Here is a 24,617-nt window from a genome sequence, read left to right as displayed (position 1 = left end):
CTATGACTCAATGACTCGACATGTACATGTTTCGGCCAACAGGCCTGCCTCAGGAGTCTTAAGAATCACGAATGATGATATACAGAGAATGCTACCACTCACATAGATTTGATCAAAATTCCAATGGGGAATCTTTTGGCGTGTGTATACAACTATAGCCGACTGGTACCGACCATAATTTGTCTCTGTTTCTGTATCTCTGTTTATATAATTGATTTAGCCTAACTGAAGGGTCGTAGACTAACACTTGTAGAGTGGCTTCCCAGCATAAGCCTAACGCAAAACTATAGCTCCTAATTGCAATGAAAAACTAGTATATCAATTATCGCTGAGTTAAAAAGTGTGCACATCAGAAAAAACAGCGCCCACCGCCATGGTAATATGCAGGTGTTTGCTGCATTGAAGACTAAAATGTCTCCCTTCCTGTCAGTGCAAACGTGGTGAGTGACTGGCTCATGCACTGATAAGAAGGAAGAAAATGTATAAATCACGCTGCCTCCCTCCTGGTTTTCTCTATCCCCCCTTCCGAACCTCACCAAAAACCCCTGATGGCCTAATGGACTTCACGATGACTCACTTCTGATTCCATAGATGACCTTCCGATTCTCCACAATATCCTCAAAAAAGTCCCTTGGATTCTAGCAAACCTGACCCTCCTCTGACCATCCCAGAACCCCATATCAAACAATACAAAGAAAAGTATATATGTGAAACCAAAGGGACACTAGTCAAACTGCTGCAAGGACAATCAATTTATTTTGAAATTTGTTGACACTTTAATAAATTGATTGTCCCTGCAGCAGTTTGACTAGTGTCCCTTCCCCACTTTTCTTTGGTCACCCCAGAACCCCGCCGCCCAATACAACCCTTTAAATTGGAAGACAGGAGCGATGCCCACTCACTCCTGCCTCTGTGCTGCATTTTTTTTTAAATGACCCTACATGGTGCACTATGGGATTCTCCATGCAAGGCTAGTCTGCCAAATGAGAGAGGTTCCGGGGGAGCAGGGTGTAACTGGGGTCCAATAAACCACCAGGGAATTTTGGGTGGATTTCAGGGGGATGAAGGAGTCATCTCTGGGGATAAGGAATTGGGGTGTCAACTAGGCCAGGGATGTTTTATGGGTGTCAGAAGGATCTGAAGTCAACTCTGGGGTTGAGTTGGAAAGAGGGGGAAGAACTCTGGGATCAGGGTGTGGGGTATTTGGTATCATCTTTGGGGGTCAGGTGTGTGTTGTGGGGGGGTCAGGGGTTCAGTGATCTTTTATTTTTGCTATAACTTGATGTTAACGCCTCAATGTTGTGGGCATGGCTTTTACTCTTCAGCATGCTAGTGTGCATATGCATTGGATAGTGAATAGACCTTATCATTTTTTAATATATGCATTATGCTTAAGATTTTGTGCATGGTTAGCTTGTGTGGCAAACCCCTTCCTGCATCGTATGCCCCCAAAACTGAACATAAAGCCACATTAACCCTGTACAAAACCTGAACTCACCTTGCCGCATCAGCCCTAGAGGAAGGAGACAACTGCTTGCATTGGCTCGCCTATGATCTGGCTAAAGTCTTAATTCAAGTTGCACCATATTTTTATTTTAACAGCGCTCCTTCCAATGTCAGCACTGTCATCCACATCATCTACCTTCCCCATGATGCCAAAGCTGAGAACGTTAGGCTTCGATGGAAACAAGAGTCTGTACACTCTGGAGAGTTGTACGAGGCCTGCTGGGCGCTGGACAACATCCTGCTCATTAATGCTGCACACCGGCAGATTTTGTTAGAAGATAACTTAGACCCTGTGGACACTGGCAACTGGCTTTTCTTTCCTGGGGCAACAGTAAAGGTTTGTTCAATAAATGCATTTACCATTCTTCTTTGCAACATGCCTTTCTGACCCAGCAGAGGCATTGCTTATGTTCTTATCGTAATAGGGCAGAGTACGGTACTGGGATTCAAGAAAGGATTGGACAATTTCCTGCTGGAAAAGGGGATAGAGGGGTATAGATAGAGGATTACTGCACAGGTCCTGGACCTGTTGGGCCGCCACGTAAGTGGACTGCTGGGCACAATGGCCTCAGGTCTGACCCAGCGGAGGCATTGCTTATGTTCTTATGGGAGAGGAGGAAATAGTGGATGCTGCGGATGGACCATTTGGCCTTTATCTGCCATTATTCTTCTATGTTACTAAAGTTCTGTGACATCACAATGCAGGTGCAAAGAGCCTTAGCCTATAGGAAGAGGAGATGCAAATGTTAAGAGCCTTAGCCAATGCGCTTCCAGAGAGCATAATAAGGCAGAGTACGGTACTGGGGTTCAAGAAAGGATTGGACAATTTCCTGCTGGAAAAGGGGATAGAGGGGTACAGATAGAGGATTACTGCACAGGCCTGGACCTGTTGGGCCGCCACGTGAGCGGACTGCTGGGCACGATGGCCTCAGGTCTGACCCAGCAGAGGCATTGCTTAGGTTCTTATAAACAAATATCAGTTCATCTAAAGTACATCACGTGGGGAAATCGGGTAAGTCCCAACGTTATCTGTTAGGTCAGGTTTCAAAGGGCTTAGGATCCTACCCATTGTAGTTAGGAGCCTAAATTTGCTCCTTTTAAACTTTACTAGATCGGCATTGCTATACATGTAGAGTATGGCATGCCATGGGATGGATTTTGCAAGGAGAAATAGGCAATAGGATCTTGGGCAGGCCTACTAAATTTAGGGACCTAAAGGTTGATATTCAAAAAAATTTACTCATTAGTTGCCCTTAAAGTTTGGAATGTCCTCCCTTTGGCTCTAAGACAGGAAACTAACCTCAACAATTTTAAATCTAGCCTCAAAACCTATCTCTTTAAAGATGCCTTTGAGATTAGAGAGTTGCACAGGGACAGAAATCCCACCCATCCCCACCAGGATCCTCTCCGTCCCCTCCCGTCCCCGCCAGGATCTTCTCCGTCCCCACCCATCTCCGTAAGGAATTACCTCCATCCATCCCCCTGACTCAGCTTCCTGTTTCCGCCCAGGCAGTTCAGTCAGGGGAAGCTTTTGACTGAGCACCTGTTGCCGATCTGAAGTTCTGCTGATGCCGGGAGAAGGAGGCCGAACTTGAGTGCTGTCACAGGGCAGGGGGGCGCTGATGCCGCTGAGTGCTGTCGCGGAGGGGCGTTGCCAATGCCACTGAATGCTGTCGCGGAGGGGGGGGCGCCGATGCCGCTGAGTGCTGTTGCAGCCCAGGAATTTTCTGGACCTGTCCAGCTGTGCACCCCCCTAAGGCTGCACCGGGGGCAGACCTCCCCCCTCCTTAGTACACCACTGTGGAGGGTGTTCTCTGTTTGGGTATTGTGTATTTTAAGTCTCTGTGAAGGAACCACACGGATGACTTTAATTTGTCTGTTTCTTATTGATTTAGTTGTATGACTGTGTATGTCATAAAAATTTCAATAAAAATCACATTACAAACTCCCTCCCCCACACAAAAAAAAACCTGCATCAGGGAAATCTTAAGAAATAGCAGGAAACAAGCTCATATAGGGGTCCTTTTACTAAGGCATGCTAGCCGTTTTAGCGTGCACCAAATATTAGCACGCGCTAAACGCTAATGCATCATAGACTATAATGGATGCATTAGCATTTAGCGCACGCCTTAGTAAAAGTAAATGACACGGTGTTGTGTAGTTTGAATATGTTGAATGGTACCAAGACAGAAAGTAAATACTCTCCTGTTTACTTTTATGCTTCAGTTATCACATTTAGAAACTTTGAGACCCCCTGATGCAGGTTTTCATGCCAAAACCTGGCGGATTTGGGATTTTCAGACTAAACTTTCTATGGTGACGTCTCGTGGTTCTCTTCTTCCTTTCCTCTGGTCACCTCTACTCTCTTGATATAGTGGTGGATTCTTCCTGTTGCTTTTGCCATGATATAGACACCAAAATCACTAATGATGCCTTCAGAGCTAATAAGAAGTCTACCAAGCAGAATAAAATTCCAAGGTGGTTGGTTGGTCTCATCGTGTGGTTACTGGAGAGATACTTCATTGGCTTTCAAGGCATCATTAGAGATTTTGTTGCTGATAGGCAAATGTGAAATAGAAACAAGCACAACCGTGCCTTTTTAGTTTTTCTGCATTTTTGCATGTTTTGCCTCCTATATATTTAGATATAAAATTGACCTAGATATCTAATTGGCAGTCTTTAGATGCCAAAATATCTGTAAGCAAGAATGTAGCAGTATGAAGTACCAGAGAGTTAGGGAACCTAATTAAGGTTTAAGATTGATGACTGGTCTATTCAATATCAGGGTATGCTCTACATCAGTGGTTCCCAACCCTGTCCTGGAGGACCACCAGGCCAATTGGGTTTTCAGGCTAACCCTAATGAATATGCATGAGAGAGATTTGCATATAATGGAAGTGAGAGGCATGCAAATCTGCTCCATGCATATTCATTAGGGCTATCCTGAAAACCCGATTGGCCTGGTGGTCCTCCAGGACAGGGTTGGGAACCACTGCTCTACATAACGTGCTAACAGTGTATAGAGATATACATGAAAGAAATAAGTGCAGGATACCGTAACTAATGCAACCAGTTCAGCCAGTACAATAGGTACAGCAAAAACTAGCAGTGTGTTGTTTTTTTTTTTTTTTTTAAATAAATGGATTGCATTCCAAGAAACCATCTATATAACATTTTGCAAATAAAGGCCCCATTTTACAAAGCCATGCAGCCGAGTGCTCTGCGGCAAATGCTTCAATTCCTATGGGCATCGGAGCATTTACCGTGCCAGTCCACGGTGCCGGCTTTAGTAAAAGAAGGGGAAAGTTATATCTGTGTCTACATTTTGAGAAAAAAAGCAGCCCTCTGAAAATTTTAGAACTGTAAATGCTCCTAGAAGCTGCTGTTTATTCTCAGCTACTCAAAAGATGATAATTTACAGATGTTCTATTCAATTTTTTTTTTTTTTTGCATCCTGCAGTCAATAATTTATCTACCTGAGCATAAACGAAAGTAGCAAGCATGTTGAAACAAGTCTGTGCATATTGTGGCATGTCTCAAGGTTACTCATGCACAGCTGTGGCTCAGTGTGAGTCTAACATTCCAAGAGACAGGATGTCATGAGAGTCCTCGTGCGAATCAAGTAAGACACTAGTATTTGGAGCACAGTTCAGTGCTAAAATTTCTCACAAAAGAAGGGAAAAAGCCAAAGATATCCATGAATGCAGGACTGCAGTTTATGGTGAGCCTGTCCCATCATCCTACAAAGTAAAATTTTGGAGCAAGCCAGTTTAAGTGGGGTAGAGAGTCCATTGAAGATGACCCTCAAACTTAAGAGCCTATGGAAGCAACTTCCACAGAAATGTGCAAGAAAGTCAAGGATTTAATTTTGTCAGACAGACAAATTAAGGTTTCCCAAATATCTGTAGAAATGGGCATCTCGGCAGGTACAGTTTGGAAAATAATTCATGAAATGTTGGGCATGTCCATGGTTAGTGCAAGATGAGTTCCAAGATTGCTGACGCCATGTCAGAAAGTCACAAGGTTCGGTGCTGTCAGAAGAACTTGGAGATGCTCCGTGAAGACCAAGTGACTTTTTTTTCATTGTTTGGTAACTGGAGATAAGACTTGGATCTATCACAGAGATCCTGAGTCCAAAATGGAGTCAATGCAGTGGAAGCACAAGTCACCCCCCACTCCCAAAAAGTTCAAGACAGAAAAATCTGCAGGCAAAGTCATGGCAACTGTATTTTGGAATGATGAAGGACATTTGCCTCTGGAATTCATGCCACACAAGACAACCATACCTGGGGAAAGTTACGCCAACACAATGAGCGCTTTGTGGGAGTCAATCAAGGAGAAAAGACAAGGAAAATTCACAGCAGGCATGCTGCTTCTTCATGACAATGCACCGGTGCATATGTCACGATAATCACAGGCTGCCATCCGAGAATGTGGATTTCAGCAGCTGAACCATCCACCCCACAGTCCTTACCTGGCTCTCTCAGATTATTTCCTGCTCCAGGTTTTGAAGAACTCTTTCCATGGACTGCAGTTTTCAAGTGATGAAGACGTCAAGAAAGCTGTGACGTCCTGGTTTGAAAGTCAAACAGAATTCTTTTCGAAGGGATTAAAGTCACTGCAGGAACTATAGATGAAGTGTATGGAGCTATCAAGGAACTATATTGAAAAATAAAATAAATTTTTTTTTTGAAAACTCTGTTCTTGCCTACTGAGGTAGATAAATTATTGATTGCCCCTCGTATATCTCATCTGTATGCATTGCCTGGAATTTAATTAAAATATTCTCTCCTCTACAAGGAGCAATTTGAAATGGCAAAATATAATCACTAAAAATATTACGGTCCTTGAAACAGTGGTTGCCGCTTAAACTGTGCATTGTCAGTTTGCCTGCTAATGATGTTTTTTGCCTACTTTTTAAAGTGCACTTTGCATTCATATTATACGCCAGCCTGCTTGGTTATCAGAGACATCCTTCTAGCTGGATGAGCTGAGTGACAGCTCCTTAATGGAGGAAATTGATGGGTTTGCGCGCATGTAGTGGTAAAGGCATACTGGGCGGATTCTTTCCCATCTGCCATCAGCCCTCTGCAAACTGGAAGTGCCTCAAATGCCCAACATACTTCTTCTGACGGAAGGGATGTCTGCGAAATAATAAATCATTAGTCTATGGCTGTCTGAAAGAATCATCAGTTTCATTAGGATCCCTGGGGAAGTAATATGGAGAGGTGGATGAGTGCTCATTTTTGAATGAAAGCCCCCATTAAAAGATGCTAAAGGTGACACTTTAGAGGTGGTAGGGAAAAGGGGAGAAGGAAGGGAAGTGAGGGATATAGGGCGCATGCAGCCATTAACATTTGCAGCAGAGTAACCTCAGGAAGATGTTTTCCCAGTGTGAAGCCAGCATATTAAAGGAATTTGGGCCTGATGTTTCCTGTTGATGTCAGCTTTTCTAAACGGTCACATTTTCGGCCTTTCAGCTGCTCTGAATTCTGTCTGTCAATAAAGGAAATCCACAGAGTGAAGAGAGGGAAATATTTGTTTCATCAGTCAGAGCGCTACTTACAAACGAAACTGTCGCCTTGATAGCTCATGTGGAAGAGTATCCAGAAATACTTTTTAATTTAATAACGTCAGCATGAGAATGGTCACAGTCTGAAAAGAATCTAGTTTCCTCCAAGACCAGTGTTGCTCCCAGAGCTCTGCACTTTATGAACGAAGGTACAGCCCACTTGTAAAAACTGAAAGGCAAAGAGACACATAAGAACTGGTAAAGCAATATTGCTCATATGTTTCTGTGTGCCAGCAGGGCAACTCCTCACACTTCCATTCTGTATTATAAGCTGCTTCATACTTTTTAAAGCTACCTTGCCACATTTCAATGGAATTTTGGATTCTGCGTTTAGAGGGGTAGTTTGTTTGTTTTTTTAAGGTACATTACAGCCCTAACATGTTATTTGCCCCCTAATGCACATCAAAGAACAATAACATACATTATATTATTATAATGCTGTTAATATTAGCAACCACAGGATACATAGTAATGAGATGCAAAGCATATAAATGCATGGAAGCAGTTTATTACTATGGAAATCGAATAATACAGCTTGCTGTGAATTCCACAAACTGCATTATTTTTGGAAAAATACTGCCAGCAAGAAGCTGTTGGGATTTGTCCATCCTAGAAACAATGGGCCATAAAGCTTTCAGGAGCCCTGGGCACCTGGGTTTCTTCTTAAAGGAGCCGGGTTAAAATATGTTGTCCATTCTTGAAGCCCCTCCTTTTGCCCAACTCCTCCTATAGGCTCCCCTCCCTACCTGGAAAATCCCAGGGGTTGTATTGGGCTCATAGCGGGAGTGATCCCCAGTTGCTCCTGCCCATTCTGGCACTAGGTACAAAAGATTGCCAATGCCACTTTAAGCTCGACTTCAGAAGGGACAGGATCAACCGGGTATTGCTCCTGCTCTGTTGCTCCTGTCTTCTCCAAAGTCAGGTTCAAAGTGGCACCAGTGGCCCCTGGAGATAGTGCCAGGGGAATCTACAGGGAGTACATAGGTGGAATTAGGGAAGAGGGGGAACATTCAGAGGAGGTAATCAAAGTTGAGGGGCTATCTGGGGGATCTGAGTTGAAGAGCTATTGGAGGAGTGGATCTTTTCCAGATAAGCCCCGCCACTAATGGAAAAAGTGGACGCGCCGAAAGTTAAGCCCCGCCACCTTTTGCCAGCGCACGCAACCTTAACCAGTGAAGTTCTCAGCACAACGGCCCCACAACGCGGCGCGATGTGTATAAAGTAAAGTGGGGGGGTTCACCCCCCACACACCCCGTCGGAGCACCCAAAAAAGATTATAAAAAAGAGGATATGAAACTTAACATTATAAAAAAAATAGGATAAACTGTCGACCATTTTTTTAAGGGCTCCAATGAGGGGGGCGTGGATCGCACCTCTTTTTTATAATTTTTTTTGGGTGGCGGGGCTTATCTGGAAAAGATCCGGAGGAGTTAACAAAAGGTGAGCTTTGAGAAAGGAAAACTACTACTACTTTAAGGATAATTGTAAGCAACATTATTCGGGGGGGGGGAGAGGGGGGAGGGGGGACTGACCTGAAATACTGCAGGTTTGTCGCTCCCACGGGAAATTAAGCTAAAGTAAAAGCCCCACTTTTACTGCACCTCAATAGTTACCCCTCTTACTTACCTGTGTGTAAGCTGCATTAAAATCCAGGCACACTGGTAGGTACTTGCATCAGAAAGAGTTTCCAGTCTACACAGTTCGTGAGAAAATAGTGGAAAAATGACTTTCCCAAGTTCACCAGTAGCATCAACGAGAGATATGAGATTTGGATCTTGGCTTTTCTGGCTATCAGCTGGCTACTCTGATCGTGACTCTTCCTCCACTGGCAGGCACAGCAGATTTAAGAGCATAAAGACTTTAGTCATATAGGGGATAATTTTCAAAGCCATCTCCGTGCATAAAACAGTAGGTTATGCCTGGAAATGGTGTGTTACAAAACTGTGAAGTTCTTCAGCGTAGGGATGGACCGCAAACCTTCCACAAGCAGAAGATGTGGTTCGCAATCTTTTATTGCACAAACAAGGTCAAAACAAACACTTTAATAGTCACCAGGGTTTAGTCACAAATTGATTCAGGGACCTGACACTGATCTGTGTTTTGGCATGGAGGTACCCGCTGATGGAGAAAGTACTTCATTTACAGTTCATTAGTGCCCTCAAACAACAATTATTTATTTATTTATTTTAGGTATTTGTATTCCACTTATATGCCCTCCCTCCCCCCCCCCCCCCCGAGATCCTAAACAGTTTGCATTATATGGAGGAAAAGTCCATAGTCTGTTATTGAGAAAGACATGGGAGAAGCCACTGCTTGCTCTGGAACAGTAGTATGGAATGTTGCTACTCTGGGATTCTACTCGGAACCTTGTTATTCTTTGGGATTCTGCATGGAATGTTGCTATTTCTTGGGTTTTGGCCAGGTACTAGGGATCTAGATTGGCCACCATGAGAACAGACTACTGGGCTATTCTTATGTCTTCCTTATCTGTCCCAGTGGGCTCACAATCTAACTATAGTACCTGGGGCAATAGAGGGTTAAGTGACTTGGCCAGGGTCACAAGGAATGGTGCTGGGATTGAACCAGTAACCCCAGGTTGCTGAGGCAGCAGCTCTTTCCACTAGGTTACGCCTCCTAGTTGATGAAAAACCTTCTGCATGAGGACATCAGATGAAAGGATGTTTGTGGTGGTATTTTCTCGAAGGTTCGGTAATGTGCTGAAATAGGAGTTGTGTATGTTTTTCAGTGGGATCATTTCATTATGCATCTAATTTCCTTTTGAAACCCGGAGCCTTTGATGCACATGTGAGGGCCTGCTAGAAAGTGACCCTCATGGAGGCAATAATATGGTGGTTCCCCACTGAATCAAAGGTAATCTTTCATCCTGGCATAAAAAGCCCTGCTGTGTAAGCAGATGGCATAAGAGTCCCAGAGAAATCTGCAGAAGCCAGCCCTGTCACCCAAACACAATAGCAGCCAGTCTTGTTGCTCCAGCTGTACATGTCAGCAAATACATGTGTATGCGCATACTTCCTTCTACATATTATACAAAAGGCTCTGTGTTTGGCAGAGCTATTGATAAAATACCACGGGAACTGTGAATGTCTGAACTGAGATGTTACAGTACCTCCCTTTGCAAAATGGGCCCTCATAATATAACTATTGTGGACACTGAAGTTTTATCAGGATTCAGATGGTTAAAATGGCTCTGCTCTTCTCCAAAGAACTTAAATCTAAACATCTAAAATCTGGGGATGGATGGATAGGCAACCACAACAAAAAAAAATTCACACCTGCAGGTTTACACTTTCATGCGCTAGAAGGCTCTGCGCTGTGTTAGTATCCCAGCCAGACTTTAAGACGTCCTTGCCATAGTAGTCTTATGAATTCTGTCATCAATATATCACTTTATATGAACATAAAATGAACTCAAAATACTCGGCACTGAAGCAGCTCAATGCTGCTGTTGATCTTTGGAAGAAATCTTCACAGCTTACAGGGCTTAATGCAATGCAAAACGAGGGCAGTGACTGGGATTAGAAATATCCTCACTTATCTGCTCGTTGCAGAATGCCTGGGTTGTTGGCCATCTGCCAAAATGAGGTTCAGTATGTGCTTTCACAACTGATAGCAGTGTCTTCACAGAAAATAAATATGCCATTTCTTCCAGGTCAGATTGCGTAGTGCTATCCTGGGTCATGTCAGCTCATAAGGGACCTGTATTAAGGAGTTAACGCACAAATTCACTTTAAATAATAATAATAATAATAACTTAATTTTTGTATACCGCATTACCATGGAAGTTCTATGCCTGAGCATAAAAACAAGTTCCCATCCCGTATAGGTGGAGCGCGGCCAAATCGGCCGAAGCCGTTGCGAGGGGGGAGGGTAGGAAGAAGGGTTAGGGAGCGGGGGGGCCCAGCGTACTTGGGTGCCTAGGGGCCTTCGAAGAATTAATCCTGCCCTGGCCATATGGTTATGGCGTTTACAGGCATCCTCGTGTTTATATTATATTGAAAAAGTGAATTATCATTTAGAAATCCACTGAAAACCACAGCTTCCCATGCATGGTGCAGACATACTCATAATTACACTTCTCCCTCCGTATTCGCTGTGATAGGGGGATTAATAGAACCGCAAATACTGAAAAACCGCGAATAACTTTTTTATATGTTATTTGCTGTTTTCTATTAAAAACCATCGTGAATATGGTGAGACCGCGAATAACATTGGTGGGAGACCTGGCCTGTTCCTGAAGGAGAGGCAAAACACGGTGAAGAAAGTGCCGGGAATCGGGGATTTTCTCTGTAAATGGTTGGAATCAACGATTTCTCTATGCAAACTGATGTAATTTGGGGGTGAGGAGCCAGCAAGCTAAAAACCGTGAATAATCGAAACCACAAATGCTGAAACCGTGAATACGGAGGGAGAAGTGTAGAGTAATGGAGGAATAGCATTCAAAAAGAAACAAATGCATCTAGATACAGTGTACTTTTGAAAGAAGCCCCAGCCATGCAGTCTTGCAAAGTAAAATCTTCATGCACCGTGGAAACAGTCACCTGAAATTCCACGTCTCCAGCAACAATAAATCAGCAGGGCTTTTAATCAGAGCAACAACAACAAAAAAAAAAAAGCACCCAGGACCTTCAAGTGTGGGACAAGTGTCCCATTTTAGATGCAGTTATATTTGTGAATGGACTACTTTGTTTGACCCCTGATCCAGGCCGTTGTACCAAAACACAGACCATGCATGTAAGGCCCATCAATAAAGCTGAAAATTTTCTTGTCGCACATTTGATGGCCCTTAGTGCTTTTTCTTTGTTGCTGCGTAGTGTGTGCTTTGGTTTCCGTCTCTTCTTTGTTAGCTATTAATCAGGGCCACAAGATCATCCTGTACACAAAAGATATATAAATTTAAGGGTCCTGATCAGCTACTAAATAACAGCTGAGAAGATTGCAAAGCAAAAATGCCTTACCATCTATAGAGAGCCTGTGTGGCTAAAGTGATTTATTTTCCACTTCTCTGTCTCTAGTGAAAGGCATTTTTATTTATTTAGAGCTTATAAATTGGAAGCTATACTCGGAGGATTAATTTCATCCCATATAATGGCAAGAGAGTGTTGTGTAGTGGTTAGATCTATATCTCGATGCCCTGAGGTTGTGAGTTCAAACCCTACACTGTTCCTTGTGACCCTGAGCAAGTCACAAATCCTCCACTGCTGCAGATACATTACATAGACTGAGAGCCTGCCAGGACAGATCGGGAAAATGCTTGAGTACCTGATTTGTAACCTGTTTTGGGCTCCTTTGGGAGGATGGGCTAAAAAAAATCAAATGAATCATTCTTTTGCCATTATCTATGCATGGGAAAAGTACGTAATTCTATGGAAGCTGATCAACAAATAAGCCACCTGCTTCTTTCCTGCTTAGCTTACACTGTATGCAAGATGTGTTGAGGATCAGGAAGCAAAATAATCTCCAGAAGCAGAATGATACTTTAATAATCCTTTTAACTATTTAACTATAACTCCCAAATGAACTGTAAATCCAAGCTCTGCTAGTGCCCGCAGAAAAGGTTTTATAATCCCGTCTATACACTTGTTCTGGTCCCCAGATACATATACATTTCTTCATTCTCCCCTCTCATCTGCACTTTTTTCTAGACTTACTCAAATTAACTTTCACCCTCAGAGATCTCAAACCTGCTATGTGGGACCATCAGCCAATCAAGTTTCCAGTATATATATATATATATGAGAGAGTATATATATACAGTATATATATATGAGAGAGATTTGCATGCCTGTTATCTCCATTATATCTCTCATGCAACTTCATTAAGGATGTCCTGAAAACCCAACTGGCTGGTGGCCCCGTTGTCTTACACCACATCATTTACCCCTTTACCCATTCCCAAACATAGTAACATAGTAGATGACAGCAGATAAAGACCCGAATGGTCCATCCAGTCTGCCCAACCTGATTCAATATAAATTTTTTAATTTTTTTTTTTCTTAGCTATTTCTGGGCAAGAATCCAAAGCTCTACCCGGTACTGTGCTTGGGTTCCAACTGCCGAAATCTCCGTTAAAACCTACTCCAGCCCATCTACACCCTCCCAGCCACTGAAGCCCTCCCCAGCCCATCCCCCACCAAACGGCCATACACAGACACAGACCGTGCAAGTCTGCCCAGTACTGGCCTTAGTTCAATAGTTCATATTATTTTCTGATTCTAGATCCTCTGTGTTCATCCCACGCTTCTTTGAATTCACTCAAGAGCTGCCCACTGCAGAGAGTTCAAATAAGGACAGCATTTTCCAAAGTCCTGTTTCCAGGTTGTGCACAGCTATATTTTCCTTCTTTGTGGTAGATGGAGAGTCTTGACTTCTACGGAGTATGGAGCTATGGTTTTGCTTTCCTTACAACACAGTTGCGAATACCTGTCCTGCAAAAATTCCTCGGATGGCCATGTCCCATAGAAACGTAGAGATCGATGCGCAACGTGATTTAAATGGGCAAGAGAGAGGCTCCTGCCTGGTTAAATTGTGCTGGTCAGTGCAGGAGCCACTGATCAGTGGCAGTTAACTTGAGAATTAATGCTGGGGCAGTCCTGGAATGGGGGTCAGGGTGCTGGTGGGAGCTATGCAAGAACTGGCGATATTTAGTGCTGGGGGCACAATCTTAACTGTGTCCAATTTGTGGCATTACATCACTGAAGATCGGACATACCTGGATTTTTGGACACCACTAAAGACCCAACTATTCAGTGAAGGAAGGTGCCCAGATAACGCTCAGCAGTGAATATTCTTATCTTATTTAGCTGACAGTGGTCAGCGTTTATTCATTGGGATTGATTTTACTGCCTTTTCGAAGAACAATTGACAATTACAGCAGTAAAAAATATTCAAATTAACATATGAACATAAGTCGTGCCTCTGCTGGGTCAGACCAGAGGTCCATCATGCCCAGCAGTCTGCGGTGGCCCATCAGGTCCAGGACCTGTATAGTAGCCCTCTATCTATACCCTTCTATCCCCTTTTCCTTCAGAAAATTGTCCAATTCCTTCTTGAACTCCAATACTGTACTCTGCCCTATCATGCCCTCTGGAAGCGCGTTCCAGGTGTCCACCACCCGTTGGGTGAAGAAGAACTTCCTAGCATTGGTTCTGAATCTGTCCCCTTTTAATTTTTCCAAATGCCCTCTCGTTCTTGTAGTCGTAGTTACAATCAAAGTATGGCATAGTATGCTACATTACAATAGGAGAGACCTAGAGGTGTAATATGTCTTTTGAAGAATGAGGTGTAATATGTCTTATGAAGAATGGATAGCAATGAAGGCCCTGCAGAATGATAAGACCTTGGTTATCACACACGCCAATAAAGGGGGCGCAGTGGTAATTCAGTCTCGAAAAGGCTACCTAACAGAAGCTTATCGACAATTGAATGATGGAAATTTTTGTCCACTTTTGAATTCTAATCCCACAATGGAACTTATGCAATTGATAAATAAGATTGTGAATCAAGCATACAGAAATAAGATACTAACGTGGAAAGAGGCAGACTATTGTATTAATCTGTCCCCAGTTACTCCAAGAATATATTTTCTCCCTAAAGTTCATAGGAGATTAAACCAGCCTCCAGGACGCCTGATTGTTTCAATGAAAACGCTATATTTGAACTCTACAGTACAATGTTAACACAATATATGGTAAAACATTTTGATATTCAAACTTATAGGGAGATAATGTTTTTAATCTGTGATGATACCATAAAATTCACTCTCAAAATCACAGCTCTAAAAAAGTTAAAAAATATATCAAACTATGTTTGTAAAGTGCTCAGACCCATAACCGTTTAATCTGTGGTAACAACAGACTATGGTTATTGTGGGACCATCATTGCCCTTTACAGTCCCAAAACTACTCGCTGTAAACAAACTGAAAGATATAATAAATTCACTTATCTCATATGGCGGGTGGTTGATAGAAGATATTATCAATAATCATAGATGAATAAAGTGCCAGTGCTTAAACGTGCTCTAGTGAGGAACTATAGCCATAATAAAATCGATGACCCCCCCCCACTCAAGTTTCATAGACTCTTCCTCAGGAGGGGACACCTCTAACAGCTTGTACCAACTCGGCTTGTACCAACTCGGAAGGCATTTTAATAGACAGCACAATGTGTAAACAAAAATGGAGTATATAGATAGATAAGTTAAGTTTATTATTAAGTTTATTAGGATTTGATATACCGCTTATCAAGATTATCTAAGCGGTTTTTACAATCAGGTACTCAAGCATTTTCCCTATCTGTCCCAGTGGGCTCCCAATCTATCTAACGTACCTGGGGCTATGGAGGACTGAATGACTTGCCCAGGGTCACAAGGAGCAGCGCTATTCTGTATAAGACAGAATAGCAGCAACCTCAGCTTCCTTCAGCCGTTTCCTTGACACTTTGTACAGCTCCAGACACTGAGCCATATGCTATTGCTATTATCACATCCATTTCTTGTTCTTTCTCTCTTACGCTCCAATGCTCTACTTTCTAGCATACTACTGGTCTTATTACTGTACTAGACCAGACATGGGCAACTCCGGTCCTCGAGGGTCTGGAATCCAATCGGGTTTTCAGGATTTCCCCAATGAATATGCATTGAAAGCAGGGCATGCAAATAGATCTCATGCATATTCATTGGGGAAATCCCGAAAACCCGATTGGATTACAGCCCTTGAGGACCGGAGTTGCCCATGTCTGTACTAGACACTGTTCCTTTTACAAATATGAAAAGATGCAAAATAATCACAAAACTTAAAGACCACATGGCTTTCAAATGTATTGGATAATTTGAACCCTCCACATGACACATTCTATATAGGTGATATTTATGAAAAATGCTATTTAAATAAAGTGATTAATATCACACATTAGCATTAATGGTTGAGAGAAAAAGGTTCAAATACAGATGCAAATAAAATGTGTGGGTTTGTTTATTTTTTTTGTCAATTCTATGCCTCCTTAAGAGGCTAAATATGAGGGCCCTTCAAAAAGTTTCCGCACTTTCATATTTTCATGGGAAATAGTTGGGCGGAAGAAGTGATAAGAGGGCATTAAGAAGTTAGTAGGACACGGGGGAAAAATGTATCGCAAAACAGAGTGATTATGTGGAAAGTGATGCAATTTGCTTTTGCAATATTTAATAAATAGGGCTCCTTTTACAAGGCCATGCTAGGGCCTTAGCGCGTGGAATAGCACACGCTAAATTGCCGTGCGTGCTAGCCGCTACTGCCTCCGTATGAGCAGGTGGTGATTTTCGGCTAGCGTGCGCTATAGCACGTGCTAATCCGGTGCGTGCGCTAAAACCGCTAGCGTGGCTTTGTAAAAGGAGCCCATAGCGTTTTAAAAAAGTGCGGAAACATTTTGAAGGTCCCTCGTAATTAAAAAGCTTTCTCTGCGCTCACTGATTCTTCACAACTGGGATAGCCCTTGGTTTCCAAAGAGATTTTACAATTTGATTTTCTTTTTCTTTTACTAATAGCATAGTTGCCAGTCCGAAGGCAATGCCATTTATTTTCATGGTACAGAGGGCAGCGAGTTCAACTTTGCCACCACGAGGGATGTGGACCTTTCCACTGAGGACATCCAGGCACAATGGGCAGAAGAATTTGAGAGCCATCCAACAGGGTGAGTGCATCTTATTCTCCAGTTTTTCAAGAGTGTATGGAGTAAAGAAAACTCACAGAAGGATTGAACTGCGTCCCACCCTTTGCATGTTTCGTGCGTGTTGCACGTTTGTTTTTGGAGTTCAGTGGAAGGTAGACTAATGGAATCATTTCTAAAGGATAAAGCAAGAAAGAATCTTGAATTTGAATTTTCAGATTAAAGTACCTGAGGCAGAGTGGTTTTAGCAGATGGAAGTCTTGTAAAAAAAAAAAAAATCCAATCAATTGATGACCAATTAATTGATTCCAGGAGAGTGTTGGATGTAGTTTACAGTACCTAAACTTAAATAAAGCTTTTGATATTGGCAGGCACAAAAGGCTCAGAAACAAGCTGAGCAAAGGGGTTTCAAGAGGGCTAAGATGGGTTAGAAATTGGTTGTGTGATATTCCTCAGAACTTAGGCTCTGTTTCTATAAATGGCATGGATGTCAATCAACCGCTAGGCACCATTTATAAAATCATGCCTAGCAGTGCCTAAGCATTCCTTAGAGACAAATTAACTCCTAATGTACCATCCATCCCGCTCCCTCCTTAACTTTTTTTTTATCTCGATAAACTTTTTACCGCCTTTTGTTCTTTCCTCCCCAATAATAATAGTTTATATATCGCAGGACTGTGAAGTTCTTTGCAGTTTACAATGATTAAAATGCTACAAATTGAGTACAACTAACAAAGTTAGAAATTAGTGACTAACAGTTCTAGAGATCAGTTGTTGTGGGAAAGATTGTGCAGATCCGCTACGTAAGTACTTCAGGAACAGATATGTTTTTAGGTGTCTCCTAAATTCCCCATAGTTATTGGCATGCATAAGTAACTGTTCTAGATCTTTACCCCATAATGCTGCTTGATAAGAGAAAAGATGTTGATGATGTCTTTTAACTTTACAACCTCTAACCCAGTGGTTCCCAAACCTGTCCTGGGGGACCCCCAGCCAATCAGGTTTTCAAGATATCACTAATGAATATGCATGAGAGAGATTTGCATACCTGTCACTTCCATTATATGCAAATCTTTCTCATGCATATTCATTAGGGATATCTTGAAAACCTGACTGGCTGGGGGTCCCCCAGGACAGGTTTGGGAACCACTGCTCTAACCGGTGGAGAAACAAGCTTCAAGTGTGAGCTTCTCTTATGTCTGCTGGTTGAGAAAGAGAAAAGGTCAGTAATATATTTAGGGGCTAGACCGAATAGTATCTTGAAGCGAAAACATCCAAACTTAAACTTTGCATGTGCTACCATCGGAGTGCAGGAGTCGGTAGGAAGGAGTTACATGATCGGACTTCTTCAACCCCAAAATCAGCCTGACCGCCGCCACAATCATGTCAGTCTTAAGTAATATATGCAATCTCCCCTTCTCCTCCACATCTATTGATCAAGTGGTGGATTTTCTTTTGTTGTTCATTTTTGGGTGGTTGTTGGGTTTTTTTTTTAACTGTTTAAAATTTTTTTTTATTGATTGTAAACTATCTAGATAATTTTTGATAGATGGTATATCAAAGAAATAATAAACTTGGAAACTTGGAGTAGGCGTTGAATCCTTAGGCACACTACAATTTAGGACAGGGTTTTATTGCCCTAAATGAGTGCACCTAAGTCAATCCATGCCCAAACTCTGCCCTGAATCCACCCCTAACCATGCCTGCTTGCTGGTAGGTACCTCAGTGTAGACGCCTACCTCAAAGTGTGGGACAAGCAAATTGTTTTTTTGTAATTGTTTTTTAATGGCACTTTCAATTATCAGCACTGATTAAATCAATTTTAAAAATTAAGTTAGGCACCTAGCTTGACATGCTTAGCCGATCTTGGTGCCTAACTGTAGGCATATTTTATAGAATCAGGGTCTTAATGACAAGGAAAAAGACAATAACCTTTGCAGATGATCCTTTTAGCCTATTTTTAACCATTTTCTAATTTTATCATAGTTGTTCTTTTCAAAATTAAGGCCCCCTTATATCAAGCTGCGTTAGAATTCCTATGTGCGTTGGAGGTTTTCTCAGCAGCCAGTAATAAAATACCTAATGTGGCTTGATAAAAGGGGGTCCTAAATGCTAACACAGTAGATTTCTTTAGTATATTCACACCAGTTATTAATGTAAATTTGATCATATGATCACTGTTGCAAGTGGACCCAACACCATTACTTTTCACCAAGTTTTGCATTCCACTAAATACTAGATCTAAAAGAGATCCAACTCTTGTCAGTGGCGAGTCCGAATGACAAAATCAAAGATACATCAATCTCCTTGAACGGTCAAGCCTTTCCTATCACAGATTCCTTAAAAATTCTGGGAGAGACCCTAGACCGCAACCTTACCCTTGAAGCACACACCGACCTACTGGTCAGAAAAGGCTTCTCCGCTTTATGGAAATTAAGAACCATCCGAAAATACTTTGATGCCACCTAATTCCGCTTACTGGTGCAATCCTCCATTCTAAGCTTACTCGACTACTGTAATATCATCTATCTAGGGTCTTTCAAAAAAACCACTCAAAGACTCCGAATCATCCAAAATTCGGCAATACGTCTGATATATGGGCTAAAAAAATGGGAACACATAACCCCCTGCTACCAAAAACTCCACTGGCTACCCCTGGAAGCAAGAGTACAGTTCAAGTTTGCCTGCTTCTGTTTCAAGTCCATCTTCGGCTCGGCCCCCTTATACTTGGTCCCCTATTTTAACTTAGATTGCCCTACCAGACCCACACGCAAAATCCATCTGTTTAGCCACCCAACTTTAAAGGGCTGCCGTTACAAAAGATTCCTGAATAGAACACTTGCCTTCCAAGCAGGTCAACTAAACGATTGGCTGGGCAATATTATCTCGCACTCCTCATCCTACCTTAGCTTCAGGAAATTATTAAAAACTAACCTATTTAACCGATTTATAACCTAATTCCTCTACCCACCCTTGTTCCCATGACCTCTCTACCTCCCCCTGTTCCCTGCCCACCCTTACATATGACCCCCATTATTATTTTGTACCTGTATCCTGCTTCCCTTTAATTGTAGCATCTTTCATTCAATGATTGTCCTGTCCTTATATTATATTGTACCTGTATCCTGTTCAAAGAATGCGCTGCTTGTCCAGCCCTCTGAATTGTATCTTCTTCCGCTGACTGTACCTATTTTCGCTGTTTGTCCAGCCCTTCTTTATTGTAAACCGCCTCAAACTACTACGGCTTTGGCGGTATATAAGAAATAAATTATTATTATTATTACTTCTTGAGGAAGTGGAGATTTGAGAGGGTCAAGGTAAATTTTGTGTGGTAAAATTGCAAATTGTGCTATAGCTCAGTAATGAACCCTCTTGGAAATATTGGGGATATAAAAAAGTTTTGACGCCAGAGAGAAATATGTTCTCAAGTAGAAAGAAAGAAAATGGAATGGTCACCCATTAGGTAAAAATCCAATGCATGATCATAGAAACTATTTCACTTGATGCATTGAGTGATGCAGAGTGATGTCTTTGCATTGTTGCAGCCAGGAATGTTTCTGAGCTGCTGCAGTGAAAAAATAAGTTTAATGAACCTGTCATGAACCTGAGGTTAGTGATTGGTGCAATAAATTTTGCTGTAGTAAAGCTGCAAATTTTACTTAGCTTAGAACTCCTTTTACTAAGATTCGCTAGCGTTTTTAGCGCACGCACAAGATTAGCGCGCATTAGCTGAAAAATTACCGCCTGCTTAAAAGGAGGCGGTAGCAGCTAGCGCGCATGGCATTTTAGCATGTGCTATTCTGCGCGTTAAGGCCCTAACGCACCTTTGTAAAAGGAGCCCTTAGCAACTATTTGTCTTAAAAAGTGAAGAGCAAAGGGGTCGCTTACAGATCTTAGAATAGAAATCCATTTTACCTGCATTCTTTTTTGCCCACATTCAGTTTTACAAATAGAATTACTCCGCAATAATTTCTGTGTGGCAGTTGATCCACAACCTTTTGTTCTCTTTCAGGTGTGGGGATGCAATTGAAGGCATCCCCACACCTTATTGTCCAGCTCTTTTCAGTGTAAACCGCCTAGAAATCGTCTGATTGTGGCGGTATTTATAATAATAATTTGCTAGCCGCGCATGCGCACTTGCTCCGCGTGTTCCCTGATCCCTTTTCTGTCAGGAAGTGGCGAGCATGAGTGCGCATGCACGCTTTTTACGTCACACATGGCAACTGGCTCACTCAGGAAAAGCGAAGAACAGCAGCAGCCCCCGAAGCTCCTCACCAGTCCATCACCGACGACGAAGAAGCTGGAGCTGGGGCAGTTGGGGCCTCTCCCGCCGCGCACAACCCGCTCCCTCTCCTGCAGCTCAGGCACCACAGAAGCTGCGAAATCTACTGAGCGTGAAAGCACCCAACCCGGTCCCCGCCTACCCTTCCCCTCAACACAGCGCATTTGCCCCCCCCCCTCTTCACAACGAATCGAGAAATGGAGCCGGGCCGCCCTCCGCAACAGACCAGAGGAGTCCTTTGCCGCTCATTCCCCTTCCCTTGCCGCTGACCCGACTACCTACCCAGCGATTTAAGCAGCGTGTGCAGCAGTCTTCACACGCTGCTTCAGGCCCTTCTACTGCCCTGATTTGCTCTGCCGCATCTCTGATGATGTCATCAGGGACGTGCCAGAGTAAATCAGGGCAGTAGAAGAACCTGAAGCAGCGTGTGAAGACTGCTGCACAGGCTGCTTGAATCGCCGAGTTCGTAATCGGGTACGCGGGAAGGGAAGGGGGGGGGGCGGCAAGGACTCTATCCGAGTAAATAAAAAACTCTGGGGAGAACGGCAGAGACCGGCCCTGTACTAACTCCCATGGACAGGGGGAGCAGGAAGAGGTGATGATGGACAGGGGGGGAAAAAGGAAGGGAGGCCTATTGTTGGACAGGGGGAGCAGGAAGAGGTGCTGATGGAAATGGGGGGAATGAAGAGAGGCCTACTGCTGGACAGGGGGAGCAGGAAGAAGTGCTGATGGACAGGGGGGAAATGAAGGGAGGCCTACTACTGGACAGGGGGAGCAGGAAGAGGTGCTGATGGACAGGGGGGAGGTAAAACAAAGGGAGAAGGGCTGCTGCTGGATAAGGGGAGCAGTGAAGGGGTGGTGGTGCACAGGGGGGAAAAATGAAGGGAGGCCTAATGCTGGACAGGGGGAGCAGGAAGAAGTGCTGATGGACAGGGGGGAAATGAAGGGAGGCCTACTACTGGACAGGGGGAGCAGGAAGAGGTGCTGATGGACAGGGGGGAGGTAAAACAAAGGGAGAAGGGCTGCTGCTGGATAAGGGGAGCAGTGAAGGGGTGGTGGTGCACAGGGGGGAAAAATGAAGGGAGGCCTAATGCTGGACAGGGGGAGCAGGAAGAAGTGCTGATGGACAGGGGGGAAAAATGAAGGGAGGCCTACTGCTGGACAGGGGGAGCAGGAAGAGATGCTTATGGACGGGGGGGGGCGGGAATGAAAGGAGGCCTACTGCTGGACAGAGAGAGCAGGAAGAGGTGATGATGGACAGGGGGGAGGTAAAACAAAGGGAGAAGGGCTGCTGCTGGATAAGGGGAGCAGTGAAGGGATGGTGGTGGACACAGGGGAGGTAAAAAGAAAGGAGAATGGACAGGAAAAAGTGGCTAAGAGACAGAGAGAGAAAGAAATAAAGACAGACACACACATATATTCTAGCACCCGTTAATGTAACGGGCTATAAAGCTAGTCCTATATAATAAAACGCTAGCCGCGCATGCACACTCAACTGCGTGCTTCTGTTTTCCCTGATCGAGCCGTATCGAGTCGGAAGAAGAAATCTTCTACCTCATGGGACCCTCGACCACCAGGGGGCATCCGCTAAAAATCAGGGGAGGGAAGTTCCATAGCGACTCCAGAAAATACTTCTTCACTGAAAGAGTGGTGGATCATTGGAACAAACTCCCACTGCAGGTGATTGAGGCCAATAGCGTGTCGGACTTTAAGAGAAGATGGGATATTCACAGGGGATCCCTAGGGGAGTGAAACCAGAGGGCGGGTATTTGGAATGGGTAGACTTGGTGGGCTATAGCCCTTTTCTGCCGTCTTTTTCTATGTTTCTATGTTTCTATGATCTGTGAGATATAGGTCTGTGAGATATAGGTGGCATTGCAGGAGTGCGCATGCGCGCCTAGGGTTCTTTTCAGTTCGTCTTCGTCGTCGTCTTCGCCCCTCCCCCCAATCCCCATTGAGCCTCCCACCCAATTTTCCCTTCTCGTGGTTTGGCCGGCTCCCTTAGTCCCTTGCCGCCGCCACCCCATTCCCTTCCCGTGGTCAACAAACCTCTTGGCTCGAGCAGCGGCCGCAGCACTGTAAACACGCTGCTTCGTGGCCTCTACTGCCTTAATTTGCTCTTCCGTGTCCCTGATGACATCATCAGAGATGGGGCAGAACAAATTGGGGCAGTAGAGGCCGCGAAGCAGCGTGTATACAGTGCTGCGGCCGCTGCTGGAGCCAAGAGGTTTGTCGACCGCAGGAAGGGAAGGGGGTGGCGGTGGCGGCGGCGGCAAGGGACTAGGGGAGCTGGACAGACCGCGGGGATGGCGCGCATCTTCAAAAAAGTGTAGGCGGGAGGCGAGTGAAGGAGTTTCAGCTCAGAGGAATGGCTGGAGGGTGCTGCATGCAGGTAAACATTCTCACAGGAGGGGAAAGGGGGCTGCTTCGTGGGGAGAGGTGTGCTGGGAGGCAGTTCATTTTGCTTAGGGGGGAGGAAGACAGAAGGGGGCCACGGAGAGACAGGGAGGAACTGGAGCGGGCGAGGGAAAGGGGCCTGCTTTGGGAGAGGGGTGTGCTGGGAGACAGACAGCTTTGCTTGGGAGGGGAGACAGAAGGGGGGCCAAGGAGAGACAGTCAGGGAGGAACTGGAGGGGCAGAGGGAAAGGGGTCTGCTTTGGGGGAGGGGTGTGCTGGGAGGTAGATAGCTTTGCTTGGGGGGGGAGACAAAATGGGGGGCCACGGAGAGACAGGGAGGAATTGGAGGGGTAGAGGGAAAGGGGTCTGCTTTGGGGGAGGGGTGTGCTGGGAGACAGACAGCTTTGCTTGGGAGGGGAGACAAAAGGGGGGCCACGGAGACACTGTCAGGGAGGAATTGGAGGGGTAGAGGGAAAGGGGTCTGCTTTGGGGGAGGGGTGTGCTGGGAGGCAGATCGTTTTGCTTAGGGGGGGAAGACAGAAGGGGGGCCACGGAGAGACAGTTAGGGAGAAACTGGAGGGGGAGAGGGAAAGGGGGCTGCTTTCTAGCACCTGTTAATGTAACGGGCTTAAACACTAGTAGAAGAATAAAGTTATGTTATGTTATGTGCATGGTGTATGTATGTAAAGCAAGTGTATTTGATACACAATATATATAAATTATGCATTTTGTAAACATGGAAAGAGTAGCATTAGATATGCAGTCAGGGTTTTGAAGACGATGATTTGTTTCTCATGAAAAAGTTAGACCTGCACTTTTAAGTTCAAGTATCAAACAGAATTCATGGAAACGAAATAGGGCAGTAATGAGTGTTATGATTACTTTAAATGACATGATGGCTTTATTACTGTGCCAAATGTGAAATCATAGCTAAGTAGACAAGAATGTGTACAAAAAAAAAATGCTGCATTCAGACACTGTTAGAGTCATATCGGTCATGTCCAACCTAACAATAAAGGTCAATCTTCAACTCCAACACCATCTGTTTCCATATGTAGAGCTTGTTTTATAATCGGAAAATGGCTTTCATAAAATTGTGTACCCAAAACACAATTGGCAACAACCCTTTTTCCACCTGGTGAGAGTATGCCAACTAGTAAAACTCAAATAAATACCAGAAAAAGTATATAACAATAATAC

General features: G+C 43.9%; 1 protein-coding gene across 1 annotated transcript in view; it reads left to right on the top strand.

Moving 5' to 3' along the window:
* RELN (reelin) overlaps positions 1-24,617 on the top strand; it is a 534,390-nt gene that overhangs the window by 230,785 nt on the left and 278,988 nt on the right. The window contains exons 10-11 of the mRNA XM_033958706.1: positions 1,603-1,843; positions 16,617-16,762. Coding sequence (XP_033814597.1) covers positions 1,603-1,843; positions 16,617-16,762 — 387 coding nt within the window. The remainder of the gene's footprint in view (positions 1-1,602; positions 1,844-16,616; positions 16,763-24,617) is intronic.

Source organism: Geotrypetes seraphini, chromosome 9, assembly GCF_902459505.1.
Source record: "Geotrypetes seraphini chromosome 9, aGeoSer1.1, whole genome shotgun sequence".
NCBI classification, from domain to species: Eukaryota; Metazoa; Chordata; class Amphibia; order Gymnophiona; family Dermophiidae; genus Geotrypetes; species Geotrypetes seraphini.
Note: the sequence above shows the minus strand (reverse complement) of the source record. Positions and strands in the feature narration are given on the sequence as shown.